Source organism: Aedes aegypti, chromosome 3 (genome assembly GCF_002204515.2).
Source record: "Aedes aegypti strain LVP_AGWG chromosome 3, AaegL5.0 Primary Assembly, whole genome shotgun sequence".
NCBI classification, from domain to species: Eukaryota; Metazoa; Arthropoda; class Insecta; order Diptera; family Culicidae; genus Aedes; species Aedes aegypti.
This window is the reverse complement of record NC_035109.1, coordinates 117,434,153-117,450,742: the sequence shown is the minus strand read 5'-3', so window position 1 is coordinate 117,450,742 and position 16,590 is coordinate 117,434,153. Positions and strand designations below refer to the sequence as shown.

Here is a 16,590-nt window from a genome sequence, read left to right as displayed (position 1 = left end):
AGGGAACATCATCAGGGAAGGCGGATTGTTGATTAATCAGATTCGGAACACTTCTACCGGTCCTAGCGAACGGGTAGGAAGGCACATGAACCGAAGACTGACGATTGATTGGATGGAAAATTCTCGGTTCGTATTGCTGTGGTATATTTCCAGCGAAAACGAAAGGATCGTTACTAAACGAGTTGGGAACTCCTGGCTGGTTAGATGGGAAGTAGTTCGACGAAACCGTCGGATTCCAAGGAGGAAATAATCTAGAACTTGGAACGGTGTTCTGTGTGGTACACTGTGTAGCGAAACTAACACTAGCCTGTGTCCTAACCGAGAGCGGGATGGCCGCCTGTCTACCTATTTCCTGATCTACTCGAAACGGGCCATGCAAGTTTGACATACCTGTACCTGCCGTATTACTTAGGCTAGTTACTGCTGCCGAAACGTTGCTGCTGTCGGGAACTGAGTATTGCTGTCGCTGACTGGATGAACTTCGCTTGAGGTTGGCCAACTGTTGTTGAAGTTCCTGAATCTCTCTCTCTAGATCCACCCTAGATCTTTCGCCGATGTGGGATGGAGATATGTTCATATCCCAAACCGCTGGTCTAGCTTGCTGTGTCGTGGGGGAGATATGTTTGCTGCTACGTCGTCAGTGCGAGGCACTTGTCTTTCTTGCAGCGGAGTGCTAGACGTTGTTGGTTCTGACGAAGGAAGATTCGGAACCGAATCCACGGTACTTTGCACGGCGTGAGGCACGAGTATTCCCCACGAAGCGATATTATTACGGTCGTACGGATCAGTAGCTGCTACGGACTTGTTGAGAATGTCAGTCTGGGTAGAAACAATCGGAAACGTACCGCCACCCGAGCTTCGACCAGTTGCTTGAGGACCAACTTCGGTTATTGGCGTGGCACCGACGGGGACTTGGTTTGTCCCGAATCCAGCTGCCATGGCCAAATCGTTATTGTTCACCCAGTTCTCAACCTCACCGAATTTGCTACGTGTGCTAGAACGACTTTTCCGGCTCACACCGGCTTGCGATTTCTCTTCTTCCTGCAGCACTTCGTATTTCTTGCTAATGTACCGCTTCACGATCTCCAACTTCTCCTGCATGATTCGCTGCCTTCGCTCCCTTTCCTCTTCTACTACCTTCTTCTGTAGAGCAGCTTCCTCCTCCATTTGCTCCACAAGTAGTTTCTCCTGCAGTTCTTTTTCTTCCTCTAGCCGAAGTAGCTCGAGTCGCCTTCTTGCCGAATTAGTGCTGGACGTAGTTGATCTGGTGGATTCCAGTCCGTGCTGTAGCGCGCAGGTGACACACGCAAAGCTGCGATCTCTGACACTTTCGTCAACCCTGGCGCAGGTGAAGTTAAACCACCTCTCACACAGGTCGCACTGGACCATCCATCTGTCCGCCACATCGGAGCGATTGCAGGAGGGACAACGGGCCGCAACGGAACTTTCTTCGTCCGTAAGCTGTCGGATGACACCGCGACGTTTACTTGTCGTCCTGCTCGAGCCCGGCATCTTCAAGGCTGGATGTGTCCACTTCGAGGTTAAATACCTTAAAGTTTGTTACGACGCGTGAACAAACACGGGATTTTCGGACACCTATTTAGCACTCCGTTATTTGCTTGGAGAATGCTTTAAGCTGCAGAAATTTATTGAAATTAGTTTTATAAATAGTTTTAAACAGTTTCTTGACTTACGTATTTAGTCCCTTTTTATCGTGTGTCCACTGTCCGCAACTGTCTTTAACAATGTATGTATTTCTGTGTAAACAATTAACGTTAGTAATTTATTTTAGTTCAGTTCAGTGTATTCATGGTACTTACCATTTCAATTCAAATAAAAACTAAGTTAAATTTAAGTTTTTAAGTGTTTTAGTTTAAAAAATTTAAGAATTCAACCACGTTTTAAACTTCGATTGCTCTAATGTCTATTGGTCTTTCTGTTTTGATCCCTTTACCATCGATGACAGCTATGCTATCACGGTAGGGTAAGCAAGGTAGCCCCAAGGTATCTCCCAATGTAGTGGTAGTGCGCACAGTGGGTCTACTCATCCACAACGGTCATCTACAGCAGTATGCTTATCACATAATTGGTCACTACTATCAGTGGGACTGTTAAGCGCAGAAATTCACCAAAAAAACCCGTATTTCTAGGCATAACAGTCCCACTTCGCATTTCGTAACTAAATTTACCTTTCTCCCATTATACAAACTCTTGACTCTAATGAACACGCTACTCTTTACACTGTTGTAAAGATTATAATTTAATTTATTACAGTCGTATATGATAGGGTATAAGAGTACAAATGTGGAGGCGATATACGTACATATTGCATACAGCCATATGGAGCAAATACGTATATCGCCTCCACATTTGTACTCTTATGCGCTATCCTATACGAGTTTGTGTTTACTGGGTGGTCAATATGAGGCCTAAATGTGTTAAAATCTTTAAACGCGTTTTTCTCGATTGCATATTTTGAAACAAGAGCCAATAATGCGTATAACGGCAGTAAACTCCATAGAAAAGTTTGTTTGCAATATCCTTTGATACCACTTGGATGTTGAGTCCCCAGTTTTTTTTTTTCAAAGTAGGTTTTCAGGACACATTATTGTGCAGGTTTGTTTCAAACCACTTTATCATTTTTTTTTCAGGAATCTTTTGAAAAAAAAACTTTGATAACATCCAATAATGCTCCAAAAAGCTTCTTTCAATCCAAAATTTGAACTTCTCGCAGATGTTTACCAAAAAAAATCAATGCATTCTAAGTTTAGTTAAGGTGAAGATGCATCGAAGCCAAAGTTCTAATTTTCAAGAGCACGGATCTGGAGAACCAAACACCCGTTTTAGCTGAAAACCTAATCGATTGGTCACCACCAGCTAGTGACCAATCGATTAGGTTTTCAGCTTAAACGGATGTTCAGTTCTCCAGATCCGTGCTCTTGAAAATTTCAAGTTTGGCTTCGATTCATCTTCACCTTAAATATTTAGGCTTAATCATAAACTTTGAGAAGATTTCAGTCATAATTTATTATTTACGTCGCCTTACAATTAAAAAAAGTCCTCTATTATTTCACTGCTACATTAAGCGTAAAATGTTTGAATGAAAATATGTACGATAATTTACTTTAACTTTGACTAAGGGACGCACAAATGGAGGTTCGCCAAGGCTCTGACAACATTGGTAACCTTTTCCCGTTCTTTTTATATGACGATGCGCACAATTGAGGAAATCACTGTACCTCAGAACGGAATGCTCATAACCGGCATTTATGTATGCTGTTTGCTGAGAGTTGTGCCACACTTTGGCCGCAGGCAAACAACAACCGAAAACTGAACCGGCGACATTGGCCGCCATGCGTTGGAAGAGAGTTTTCCTCATTTCTCTGAGCAAGCGTGCTAGCTACTATCGTTTGTTGTGTTACATTTTGGTATGCGCTTGTCTGTGACTTTCAATGTAGCTCCGTCGGTGTCTACCGCTTCTGCCCAACTGTTGGCAGTATATTGGCCAATAACTGGTACATGTGTTGCAAGTACTTATCAGTCACGTGGACACAACTGTCTTGAACTCTTATCTAATGATACAAACTGGTTCCACGTCTGGTCGACATTCGGTACACCGACGGTACCAACACCATCAAAAGCTGGTCCCCGTATGAAAAGATGCACTTGGGGAGCAGAAGAAATGGTCTCTCGAAGTCCCATGAAGACCAGTATTCCTTTAGCTCTTGTCGTGTCGTGGCGTGGCGCTATCGTGGAGTTCGTCTGGCCGAAAAAGAAATAAAATCTTCCCCTACTGCCAGGCGTGAAAGGTGTGCGGGCGTGTTCGGAGTGTGACAAATATTAATCCAACGCGTTTGATGGTGATATTGCTGGAGTGATTAACCATTGAAACTTAAAACTCTTGGAGTGAAATTGGAGCATAGTCAGCTATCGGAAGGCACTGCGGTTGCAAGACATCCCGGAACGGTTTAATCTGTGTGGCAGTACCCGAGGACGATCTTCTTGAGTAAGGTTAGACATTGACCTTTATTTGACATTTAAACAATTCCCCATCGAGTGTAAGGTGATATGGTGTCTGTTCCAAATGAAATGGTTTGTGGAGCATTTTCGTACTCAAAGGAGATGCGTCGGATTATATGGGAACGTATTCTGATAACGGTTATCGTCGCAAATTTTGCATTCGCAAGTGGCATTCTCCGAAAAGTTCAACGAATCGTAGCTCTTGCGTATTTTGCCATTGATGAAATATTATTTTTAGCCTCGCATTAATCAATTCATCCAATTTCTCGATGGATTGCGTAACTTGGTTTGAATGAAATTACTTAACTTAAAGGACACTAACATCAAACAAAACGCTCACTAAGGTCACACAAATAACCAATAAAATTCTGGGCACCCTCTGATAACGAACGTAAAATAGCAGCTGTTTGTCGCCACTGATTTTCCGCACTGTAAGTGCGAATGTCCGTTGCAGGGAATAATAGTTTTTGTTTACAAACACCGTCCCAAGCAGCAGATGATGCCAAACGTGCTTAATAGATCTCGGTGCAAAGCGGTGCATCACCCGCTGCATCAGGCGCCATCTTACCCGCGTGCTGGTTGTGTGATCCTAAGGCAGAGCTGCGTAACGTACACCGGAAAATCTAAACCACTGGTGAGCGCGAATACATCTGTCGACTCGCGATACAGATTGGCTAGACGGTGGTGACGATAGAAGTGTGCTACCTTCAATGTCAAGGTCGTTCAATGACCTTGACGATACGGATGTTAGCAACATAGATGGGGAAAATTATGTAGGTTTTTGAGTTCACTACGTTCTATTAGGAATATCTGAGGGTGAAGGAACTGTCCGTAATTAGCATAGGAGCCAGTTTGCGAGAACCGCAACCCCCGTTCCGAAGGACGCTGCACAGTGGCCCAAGGCTGGCTAAAAGTAAAAAAAATGACCGGTGTATATTTCGATTTTTCACACCATGTGATCTATAGAGTTGTCAGCTGAAATTAATTAATAAAATTAATAATATGCCTTATACTTTGTTTTGAAGATGTTTCAAACCGTATTTGACTATTACAACATTTGTGAATGTCAAGAAGTTTATTACAAAGAGCTCCTTCAAAAATAAGGCAATTTTTCAGAGATAGTGTAAGATATCTAGGAAACGCTCTAAAACGATCATTTACAACTCAATATGTGGCAAATATTCCATAGTATGTGATGTACTATGGCTTGTGTCAAGGTTCATTCAAGGACCCAATTTTTATATCAAAGTGTGATATGATATTGCCATTATTTGAGCGGGAAATTGCCTTAAAAAATCATGTTATGTCAAATTATTATCATTTTTTAACGTTTTGAGTGAGAATTGTACTTTTGGCCAGCATTTGTATGGAGTGCGGCCACTTTGCGTTGAATCGATATTCTCCGATACAGCTGAAATTTTTAGAATTTGTTCTTCTATACACTGTAACCTCAATTTACGAACTAGAACGGGGGTTGTAAATTAAATTATTTAGTAAATTGAATCAAATCGTAAGACGAGGGTTTCCCTTCTGGATTCTACTTGTAATAAATTCATTTTTATTATTTTGAGACATTATGTTTTAATCAGTATACTAAGCACATTATTGATTTATTTGGTCCTCCAAGAATTCCTTGGAGTTTAGGCGTATAATTTAACATAAGTTAATGGAAATCAATTTATCATGTCTAAGTAAGAGAATAGGGGTCTTCCTTTGCCGAGTGATTATGGTCCGCGGCTACAAAGCAAAATCATGCTGAAGGTCTCTGGTTTCGATTCCCAGTCGGTCCAGGATCTTTTTGTAATGGGAATTTCATTGACTGCCTTACGGTTTACGAATGCAAAAATGGCAACTTTGGCAAAGAAAACTATCAGTTAATAACATTGAACACTAAGCTAATAAGCAGGTTCTGTCCCAGTGAGGATGAAATGCCAAGAAGAAGAAGTAGGAGAATATCACGCAATATTGGACCCTACATGATTATTATAATTTGTAGAACCGTTTGTATCATCAAGATCCCCGTTTAGGTAGTTGAGTGAGCACAACAGCTGTTCTCAATCATCCAATAACTTTCCTGAAATGAATATGTTCAATTTACTAGTGTGATAACCAATCTTTTATAAGTAAACAATTCATTGTATGGATAAGTACCGATGTCCTTGGTTCTTCAAGGACTCAAGCCTGATAATCTACAATTATAAGCAGTTGTATATTGATGGTTTTTAATAATGGCGTAGACTCTTGACCCTTCAAATAAGTACACGGAGTATTTGTACAGATATTCTTGGTCCGTCTAGGTTTATCAAACACACGCTCAAAAAAGCGTTCTGGAAATCGTGAACTGTCAGAAGTACACCGTGAACAACAAGGATGGAAAAAAATCGCCTCTAGCGACTAACAACATAGTATTTGAATGGTCTAAGAGGGCCGTTGCTCTTGCAGAAGCATGATTTGAACAGCTCATCACGCGCGCTTAGTAAGGATAAATGGAGCATCCGATGCACTGTTTGTCGCGGGACAAACCGTTTGTCGGATGTTGTAACAAGTCGTGATTAACATGAATCAGAACGCGTTCACGGCATAATTTTTCACTCAAACCATACCCGATTGACATTCGAATCTTAAATGACATACCACAAGGCAGATCGCGGAATAAAAACGTAAAAATCTCCCAAAAGTTATGACTTTGGTTTGCGAACAATTCTCGCGGAACATTACTAAAGGACCTATCTAACATTGAGAGGCTCTCTTAGTTTACTTTCTCTTTCATCAATAACTGAATCACATTAACCTCTTCTGTTGCGTTTTTTGTATGAAACGCTAGTCAAGGGAATTGACTTTCGATCTATAGTGAAAAACTTCCCAAATTCATTAGTATTCCACTGTTATAATCGAAAGAGAACGAGAGAGGAGAGAATCTCTCATTTGTACATAGGTCCTTTAGTAATGTTCCGCGAGAATTGATCGTAAGCACACATGCCGAGCGATTCCTTTTTCTCGGAGCGGAGTTTGTTGTTTGGACTTGACGACTAATGGTTAATCGTTGTTGCTATGATCACACGATAAAGAACAACCGCGATGCATCATTTATTTTGTCATGATCACTAGATTTCCATCCTTGGTGAACAACCATCATGTTTACATGAACGTTCTCGGAACTAGGCAACGAGTTTATATATACATGATCTAGTTCACGGTGTGTTTTTGCTTGTTGACGAGTTCATGACTGCTGCTCACGGATACGAGAACGGATTTTTGTTCTGTGTATAGGCCTCACTGCCCATAACTGAATATTTGTAACATTCGATAAAAGTAGGAATTGAGTAAATGGGATACCAAGTTTGCATTTTATTGCAGTATGGGAGAAAACTAAAATTTCAAAAAATCACTAAGAATTCAAAAGTGCTTATTTGAGGCTGAAATTGTGTACAACTCATATCGCATATTAGGTTAATAGTCAGATAATTCTGAAAAAAAAATCGTTGCTACTGCATTATAAGGCTCATGTATAATCTCAATGTGACTGTTATGCGGTTACAATTGCCAATGTGACAAAACAGTTTGCTATTTTTTTTTCAATTTTCTAGAACAATCTCACAGATTTTAGTAAGTTGATCGAAAGTATTTGACATTTGATGATTCTTCTAGCATGCATAGCATAGACTGACTGTACATGTCAATGGTTGCTACTCCGTGATTGATCGGAACTGGTAAGAATTGCACTACGATCCAAATGAATAAGGGATGGGAGTTTCCGCTTACTCTCGAAGTGCAATTTTAGCAGATCTAATATTATTGATCGATAACGGCGCCGGCCAAGTCCTTACAGTCAGTTGAGATGGGGAAGGAATGTTAGGGTGTAATGATTGTTGCTTCTAGAGACCGAGAATACCTCTGCATCTCCACAACCACCACGGGAAGGGTGTTTATTAGTGAGGGAGGAAAAGATCTGGGAGTCACCTCTGGTCGGTGATGCGATCCATGGACAAGGGGGAAATATACGACTTGTATTTAAAGCTAGTTTTGTATTTTTGTCTCGAGAAGTTTTTGGAAAAAATACGAGTTGTGTTTGATCCTTCAACCTTGACGCTTGCTCCTGTGGGGGCGGGTGATGAGGGCAGGATCAAACATGTCGCGCGTCGGTCGGGTGAAGTGAAAAGTGGTGTGATCCGTTAGTTGTGTTTGATCCTTCGACCTTGACGCTTGCTCCTGCGGGGGCGGGCGATGAGGGCAGGATCAAACATGTCGCGCGTCGGTCGAGTGAAAGTGAAAAGTGGCGTGATCCGTTAGATGTGTTTGATCCTTCGACCTTGACGCTTGCTCCTGCGGGGGCGGGCGATGAGGGCAGGATCAAACATGTCGCGCGTCGGTCGAGTGAAAGTGAAAAGTGGCGTGATCCGTTAGTTGTGTTTGATCCTTCGACCTTGACGCTTGCTCCTGCGGGGGCGGGCGATGAGGGCAGGATCAAACATGTCGCGCGTCGGTCGAGTGAAAGTGAAAAGTGGCGTGATCCGTTAGTTGTGTTTGATCCTTCAACCTTGACGCTTGCTCCTGTGGGGGCGGGTGATGAGGGCAGGATCAAACATGTCGCGCGTCGGTCGGGTGAAGTGAAAATTGGTGTGATCCGTTAGTTGTGTTTGATCCTTCGACCTTGACGCTTGCTCCTGCGGGGGCGGGCGATGAGGGCAGGATCAAACATGTCGCGCGTCGGTCGAGTGAAAGTGAAAAGTGGCGTGATCCGTTAGTTGTGTTTGATCCTTCGACCTTGACGCTTGCTCCTGCGGGGGCGGGCGATGAGGGCAGGATCAAACATGTCGCGCGTCGGTCGAGTGAAAGTGAAAAGTGGCGTGATCCGTTAGTTGTGTTTGATCCTTCAACCTTGACGCTTGCTCCTGTGGGGGTGGGTGATGAGGGCAGGATCAAACATGTCGCGCGTCGGTCGGGTGAAGTGAAAAGTGGTGTGATCCGTTAGTTGTGTTTGATCCTTCGACCTTGACGCTTGCTCCTGCGGGGGCGGGTGATGAGGGCAGGATCAAACATGTCGCGCGTCGGTCGAGTGAAAGTGAAAAGTGGCGTGATCCGTTAGTTGTGTTTGATCCTTCGACCTTGACGCTTGCTCCTGCGGGGGCGGGCGATGAGGGCAGGATCAAACATGTCGCGCGTCGGTCGAGTGAAAGTGAAAAGTGGCGTGATCCGTTAGTTGTGTTTGATCCTTCAACCTTGACGCTTGCTCCTGTGGGGGCGGGTGATGAGGGCAGGATCAAACATGTCGCGCGTCGGTCGGGTGAAGTGAAAAGTGGCGTGATCCGTTAGTAGTGTTTGATCCTTCGACCTTGACGCTTGCTCCTGCGGGGGCGGGCGATGAGGGCAGGATCAAACATGTCGCGCGTCGGTCGAGTGAAGTGAAAAGTGGCGTGATCCGTTAGTTGTGTTTGATCTATTGATCGCATCGCTTGCTCTTGCGAGGGCGAGCGATGAACACTTGTCCGGCGTACAATGCGATTATCGAATTATTTCGCGAATTCGGTTAGGCGTAATTATATCATGGATCGCATCACCTACCATTGGTGACTCCCAGATCTATACCTTACCCACTAACCCAATATCCTGTCCATGACAACCGTGGAGATGCAGAGGTGATCTCGGTCTCTAGTAACAACGGTAGTCGCACTAACATTCCTTCCCTTCCCCGATGACCGTAAGGACGTGGCCGGCGCCGTTATTGACTTTTAAAATTTGAGCTCTCGATTTGTGCACATTGAAGAATGGTAAGCTAATCCCAAGCCCCATTCATTAATTCCCTGTGCAACTTCGATTGTTCTGGTCAATCACGGAGTAGCAACTACGAATTGTACGGTCATCTATGCTTATGCTTATGCTTATGCTTAGAAGTTTTTGGAAAAAATACGTCAACATCTATAATGTCGAACAATTCAAAAGACGTTTTTATTAATGACGAAAACTGAAAATTACATGTATATATTTTAACTTATATGAAACAGGAATAATGCCGACACTTGTAGTGACGAACCATACATAGTTTGTTTGAAAATTACATATGAGTATTACTGTGCATTTTGTCTCGGTATGGTAGAAGTTTTAGAAAATACGTCAACATTCACAATGTCGAACAATTCAAAAGATAATTTTTAATAATGTCAAAAAGAGAAAAATATATGTATATTCAAATTGTATAAGAAAAAAGCATAATGCCGACACCTATAGTGACAAACCATACAAAGTTTGTTATAATATTACATAAAAGTTACGCTTTCAAGAAAATATGTGTTATCATAAGCATGAAACGAACTCACCAGTTGGTAATCCATTCACGACTGAACACAAAACTGACACTGACAGCAAAACTTCTTGCCGTCCCGAAAATAAACCATCTTGCTTGGGCCTTCCCAAATACGTACCCGGCAAGACGCTCCAAAACAGGGGGAAAAATTCTCCGGCAACGAAAACGCGCGAATCCGTCAGCAAAATCAATCGGACGACGCAAAACCGAACTGTCCTGCTTGGGCTTCACGAAGCACTACCTATTTGACATTTGATGACTCTCCTCGCTATTAACTCGAAATTGTGAAAAATGTCGAATGCAACAAACATGCAGTTATGAACTGCTCAGGTCAGACCTAATATTTTGAAAAATTGATGTCTTCGGAAGAGTTGTTCAGTAGCTCAAGGGCTGTGGTCATTCTGATACGGAATTGCGCCGCCAGCCGATACTAGTGAGCATGGAATTTTATGTTTTGCGGGTAGCTCAGAAGCCTGACCACTTGGAAAGATGGCGTCTTTAGCAAAGTTGTTCAGCAGCACAAGAGCTATTATTTGAGCCGACAGTTTCGAGATTTTGCTACCAGGTGGCGCTACACGGATAAAAATCTGATCCCCACACCATGATTTACAAATCATGAAATTCATAAATTGGTTAGGTCATAATATCAGGATCACAAATCATGGTTCCTGGAGTCATAATCATGATTCTACATAAGCGTAACATCCAGGGTGAAAACACTAAGCGGTGCGCTTTGCATCAACTCATTCGTTTCGATCACCTCGACTTCAACATGATACAGTAGTAGTGTGGTATGATACAGGACTCTTAATCGAAAGCTCCGTGGTTCGATTCTCAGTTATTGTTTTTTTTTTATTTTGTCGATCATAAACGGATGCGCGACTCAGCTTTTTTGGCGTTGGAATCATGATTCCAAGCAACCAGCAACAGCGTATGTTGCGTTACGCCAATCTGACTCATGATATCATGAGTCCAAATCATGGTGTATTTTCATAAGGGTTCATTCAAATTTTACGTAACGCGAAATTTGTCAATTTTAGACCCCCTCCCACCTCCTGTTGCGTTACGTAATATTTGAACGGTCCCTAAGATGAAAACACGCCGAAATCATGACATCATGAGCCATAATCTTGTTTTTGGATTCTAATTTCTACCCGTGTAGTGAGCATGAAATTTTTGTTTGGCAGATAGCTCAGTAGCATGACCACTTAGAGAAATGGCATCTTCTGCAAAGTTAGAAGCAAACACATTTGTGAACATGACTTGAATTCAAAAGATGTAAATATTTTCCGTTATTTAAAACTATCAACGTTATAATTGAACTAAGAACAAGTAGACAGCTGAATCAATGAAATGTGGACATGATTTAAGGATAAATTTATTTTGTAGCATGTTGATTTTACTTCGGAACCAATGTTTTTGCGGAAGTTAAACAAATTTACAGGATATATCTATAGGATATTACTATAGTAATCGGACCATATACAAATTCTTCTCTTTGAACCTGACCGCTTAAAAAGAATGCGTTTCAGAAAAGTTGTTCAGTAGCTCAATGTCTATCATTTTCGAGTCAGCTGATTCTACATTTTGCCACCAGGTGCCGCTTGTATACATGAAAATTTATTCGCGCCATAAGAATTTAACCTAGTGGCGCTAGCCAGCTCACAATCCTGAAACTTGTGAGCATGAAACCAACCACTTATAAAGATGGCACCTTAGGCAAATTCAGTAAGTCAAGGACTATCATAGTTCGAGCAAGACGATTCAAAATTTGTCCACCAGGTGGCTACAGATAGCATTCTACTGGTTAAAATAATGATAGCTAATAACTAACTGAACAACTCTGTTAAAAACATACTCATTTCATATAGTCAGGATCCTTTTCATGTTTATAAGCGCCGCATGATGGATATTTCACGAGTTAAGGACACGGTTTTGGAAGATTTAAATTAGAAATGCTATTACTCTGTTTAGTTTTCCTAAAAACTTAAGTATTTTAAATTTTTAGAAATAATTATGCATCTTAATTTAACATCTATAAGAATATGTTCAAATTAAAAATTGTCGACGTGCCAAGAACAGCCGAAATACTTTCGCAAACGTTTTTTTTTTTTAATCTAGAAACATTACAAATTGTAATTTTGTTGCAACACAGATTTTTACCAAGATTTTTGGAGCTTGACTTAAGATAAAAAAGATTTATTCAACCAAGAACACAGATGAGAGTTGGAAAAAATGTGCCAACACTGGGCGCCATTGTTGCCAAAAAATAGAAGATCGCCAGCACTTAAATACACTGAGCGTGTCTGTAAGTCCCAAGCAGTCATCTGGTTGGTTCCTTGTACTAGTGCAGCTGATTTGGCGATACTGGAATAGCAACCACGGGCAGCCAATAAAGCTTAAGTCAAGTTTAAGCTCAAGATAGTTATGTATGATAAGGGTTTTTTGTGGAAAATTTTGATAAAATCAGCCCACTGCTAAGTAGACAGGTATTTAAAGTGAGCATCAAACTCAAGAGTAATTACTCACTTTGGCCAAATCTTATCAATAATAATTTTACATTTTATCAAACTGTTTTCGAGGCTAAACCATAAAAAACGTTTTCGTTAAGATTCAAATATTTTAAGCGTTTGCAACTGTGAGTCTGTTTAAAACAGCACAAAATAGTACTAAACACATTTTCCCCATATTTTTTTTTTCGCCGTTTTAAATTGTTTGTCCTAAAACGACTATTTGCCTACTAACATTGAACTGTCTTGAGGAGCCACTTGCCAGTGGGAATCGAAGATGGTGGCTCGTTTTTTCCCATGGGGTAGTATTGTGGTGCCAGAAGCCTGGATAAAATGGACAGGTGGATGGTCTGATCACAGCTCATAAATACTCAAACCAAAACACTACTGTATACCAAAACAACACTTTTTTAATCAGCTAAAACCACGTGGTTGACCTTGCTAACCATTGCTGACCTTGCACTTCTTCGGATCAACACATGTGCCTGTATTAATCACTGATTTGGCACTGAACCTAATACGTCCAAGCTGCGTCTGATCAATCCGCTCTGTCGTTGAACTCCTCTATGATATAAATAGGCCTTTCGTATTGCTTCTTCTTCCACCACCGATCTACATGTTGTATAAATTTCGAATGGTGCATTAATCTTCAACATCCGTATTTTTTTTTTTTCTAGGATGAGTCGGCGCTTTTCGCGAGCAGAGTCCAGCTCGGACCTGCTGGCTTTCCTGGACCGTGGCCACTCTGCGAATACTGAAAATCGATGGACTTTTGAAATTGCATGGGAAGTCGCCAATAAGGGTAGGTGATTGTAAATTAACAATAGTTAAAAAGAAAAAAGGGATCCAGGTGTTTAATGACATGAATTTTGTGACTATTCTAGTGGGTGGAATCTACACCGTTATTCGCTCCAAAGCATTTGTGTCGACGGAAGAACTTGGCGATCAGTATTGCCTGATTGGGCCATACAAAGAAGCATCTGCCCGGACGGAAGTTGAAGCATGTGAGTTTCCGAACAATGGGCCCCTGTATGGAGCAGTGTCAGCAATGCGAAATCAAGGCTACAAGGTACACTGCGGGCGGTGGCTAGTCGATGGAAACCCTCAAATCATTCTGTTCGACGTTGGATCGGCGGCCTGGAAAATGGATGGCTACAAGCAGGAACTGTGGGAATCATCAAACGTTGGAATACCGCATTTAGACGTTGAGAGCAATGATGCCGTTATTCTTGGCTATACTATCGCCACCTTTATTGCCGAGGTAATGCTGTTTTTTTGAAGGTTTTTTTTTTTTTTGTTATGCTAAGATCTTGATCGTTACAGTTCAAACGTTGCGCTGAACAATACTCGCACGACAATGAATACGGACCACCGCGTATTGTAGCCCATTTCCATGAGTGGCAGGCCGGCGTTGGTCTAATTGCTCTGCGAACGCGCCACGTAGATGTCGCCACTGTGTTCACAACTCACGCTACTTTGTTGGGTCGGTATCTGTGTGCTGGTAATACGGACTTTTACAATAATCTAGACAAATTCCCTGTCGATGAGGAAGCCGGAAAACGACAGATTTATCATCGTTATTGTCTTGAACGTGCTGCTACTCATCTCTGTCATGTGTTCACTACTGTCTCGGAAATTACCGGTTATGAGTCGGAACATTTGCTGAAGCGAAAACCTGATATTATCACGCCCAACGGGTTGAACGTGAAAAAGTTTTCTGCTATCCACGAATTCCAGAACCTACACGCCATGGCAAAGGAAAAGATCCATGAGTTTACCAGAGGCCATTTCTACGGTCACTTCAACTTTGATTTGGAGAAGACTTTGTACATGTTTATTGCCGGTCGCTATGAGTTCTCGAACAAGGGTGCTGACATCTTTATCGAGTCCCTGGCTCGATTGAATCACTTGTTGAAATCACACAATCCGGATGTAACCGTAGTGGCATTCTTAATTTTCCCTGCCAAGACCAACAACTTCAACGTAGAGTCACTTCGTGGACATGCCGTTACCAAGCAGCTACGCGAAACTCTTAACACCATTCAGCAGCAGATAGGAAAGCGAATGTATGACACTTGCCTGAAAGGACATCTGCCTGATGGAGGCGAAATTTTAACTAAGGAAGACATGGTCAAGATCAAACGGTGTTTGTACGCTCTGCAGCGCGATGGAAATCCACCGGTAACCACTCACAACGTCGTCGATGACTGGAATGATCCCGTCCTGGAGTCAGTACGACGGTGCCATCTGTTCAACACGAAATATGATCGTGTTAAAATAGTTTTCCACCCTGAGTTTTTGAACTCCACCAATCCATTGTTTGGACTGGATTACGAAGAGTTTGTTCGCGGTTGCCATTTGGGCGTATTTCCCTCATACTACGAACCATGGGGCTACACACCAGCCGAGTGTACCGTGATGGGAATTCCAAGTGTTACAACTAACCTCTCTGGGTTCGGTTGTTTCATGCAGGAGCACATTGCCGACCCTAAGTCGTATGGTATTTACATTGTGGATCGACGTCACGTGGGACTCGAGGAGAGCGTCCAACAGCTGTCCAAGTTTATGTTCGAGTTCTGCAAACTCAACCGGCGCCAGAGAATCATCCAACGAAACCGAACTGAGCGGCTTAGCGATCTGCTTGATTGGAGAAATCTAGGAATTGTAAGTTCAGTTGATTTTTTTTAATTTGGATTGTTCAAATGCTTAATATTGTTCATTTTAGTATTACCGCCAGGCTAGAATAAAAGCGTTGCAAACCGTGTATCCAGATTACGTCGATGAATCGGAGAGCTATCTGAGGCGAGCTGCTGACTTCAATTACCCTCGTCCAGTTAGTGCCCCACCAAGTCCAAGTTCTTCCAGTAAGTAGTTTTGAATAAAGTTTCGATACCGTCAAATTGAGCTGAACGACTGGTTTACTTTCAGGGCACACAACGCCAGCTCCATCACTACACGGATCGGACGATGAACAAGATTCCGTTGATTCTGAAGAAGAATTGGAAGAACTGAAGAAAGCTAACTCGCATGACTAAAAGAACTTAACCAACTTTTGAGAAATGTACTACAGTTACTGACACACAACCACTCACCGTTCACAAATTCAGATTAGATCATAGTGAATACTTCCCTTAGTTGACACTACTAGATGAGGATGGTTTAAAGAATTGCTGCACATGATACTCAACGCAAAACGTTAGATTACCCATCAAATATCCGTCGTACGTATGCTGGTACTATTTTACGATTTTATGTTAACTTTTGTTGTGTCTTTTAATTAGCTAGGATAAATATTTCAAAATCTATTTTCTGTACATTTTGATTGTTTCGTCCAGTTTTGCCTTCCGTGTTGCTACCGATGCGCATGTTCAGCCATAATATTGAATAATGATGTTATTTGTCGATAATTGAAAAGTTTATTTAGTCAGTAAGCAATCGTGCGCGAAGAGTTTCACCCAATTATTCCTGTTAATTTTAACAAAACAATCACGTAGAGCTCAAATGGCAGTGAATCAATAAAAAGCCTGTTATGAAACCATAAAATATATCATTGATTGGATCCGAACACAAATAGTTTGATGGAAGTGTTTCTTGTTCGAAAGGCAAACCAGAAAGGGAGCAGCCAGAATAAGTTGGAACTACTTTCCTGTTTTTTCCTTTTTCATTCCAAACATTACATTCATTTTTTATATCTAGTGTTTCTGTGTTAGACAACACTGTCATCCTTATTTGGTAAAACTAAATTAAAAACTCAATAAT

General features: G+C 41.9%; 1 protein-coding gene across 1 annotated transcript; it reads left to right on the top strand.

The window, feature by feature from the left end:
* Positions 1-3,703: 3,703 nt before the first annotated feature.
* On the top strand, positions 3,704-16,374 carry LOC5564353 (glycogen [starch] synthase). The gene is made up of 6 exons (XM_001648654.2): positions 3,704-4,011; positions 13,509-13,633; positions 13,716-14,092; positions 14,155-15,495; positions 15,557-15,695; positions 15,760-16,374. The coding sequence occupies exons 2-6, from the start codon at positions 13,510-13,512 to the stop codon at positions 15,864-15,866; spliced, it is 2,088 nt and encodes a 695-aa protein (XP_001648704.1). The 5' UTR covers positions 3,704-4,011; position 13,509; the 3' UTR covers positions 15,867-16,374.
* The last annotated feature ends 216 nt before the right edge of the window (positions 16,375-16,590 follow it).

Excerpts from the sequence above, each read along its gene's own strand:
- LOC5564353 (XM_001648654.2), top strand. The coding sequence starts at position 13,510 with ATGAGTCGGCGCTTTTCGCGAGCAGAGTCCAGCTCGGACCTGCTGGCT. Across the intron at positions 15,496-15,556 it reads ATTGGAGAAATCTAGGAATT|TATTACCGCCAGGCTAGAAT; the intron begins GTAAGTTCAGTT and ends TGTTCATTTTAG. Across the intron at positions 15,696-15,759 it reads ACCAAGTCCAAGTTCTTCCA|GGCACACAACGCCAGCTCCA; the intron begins GTAAGTAGTTTT and ends GTTTACTTTCAG.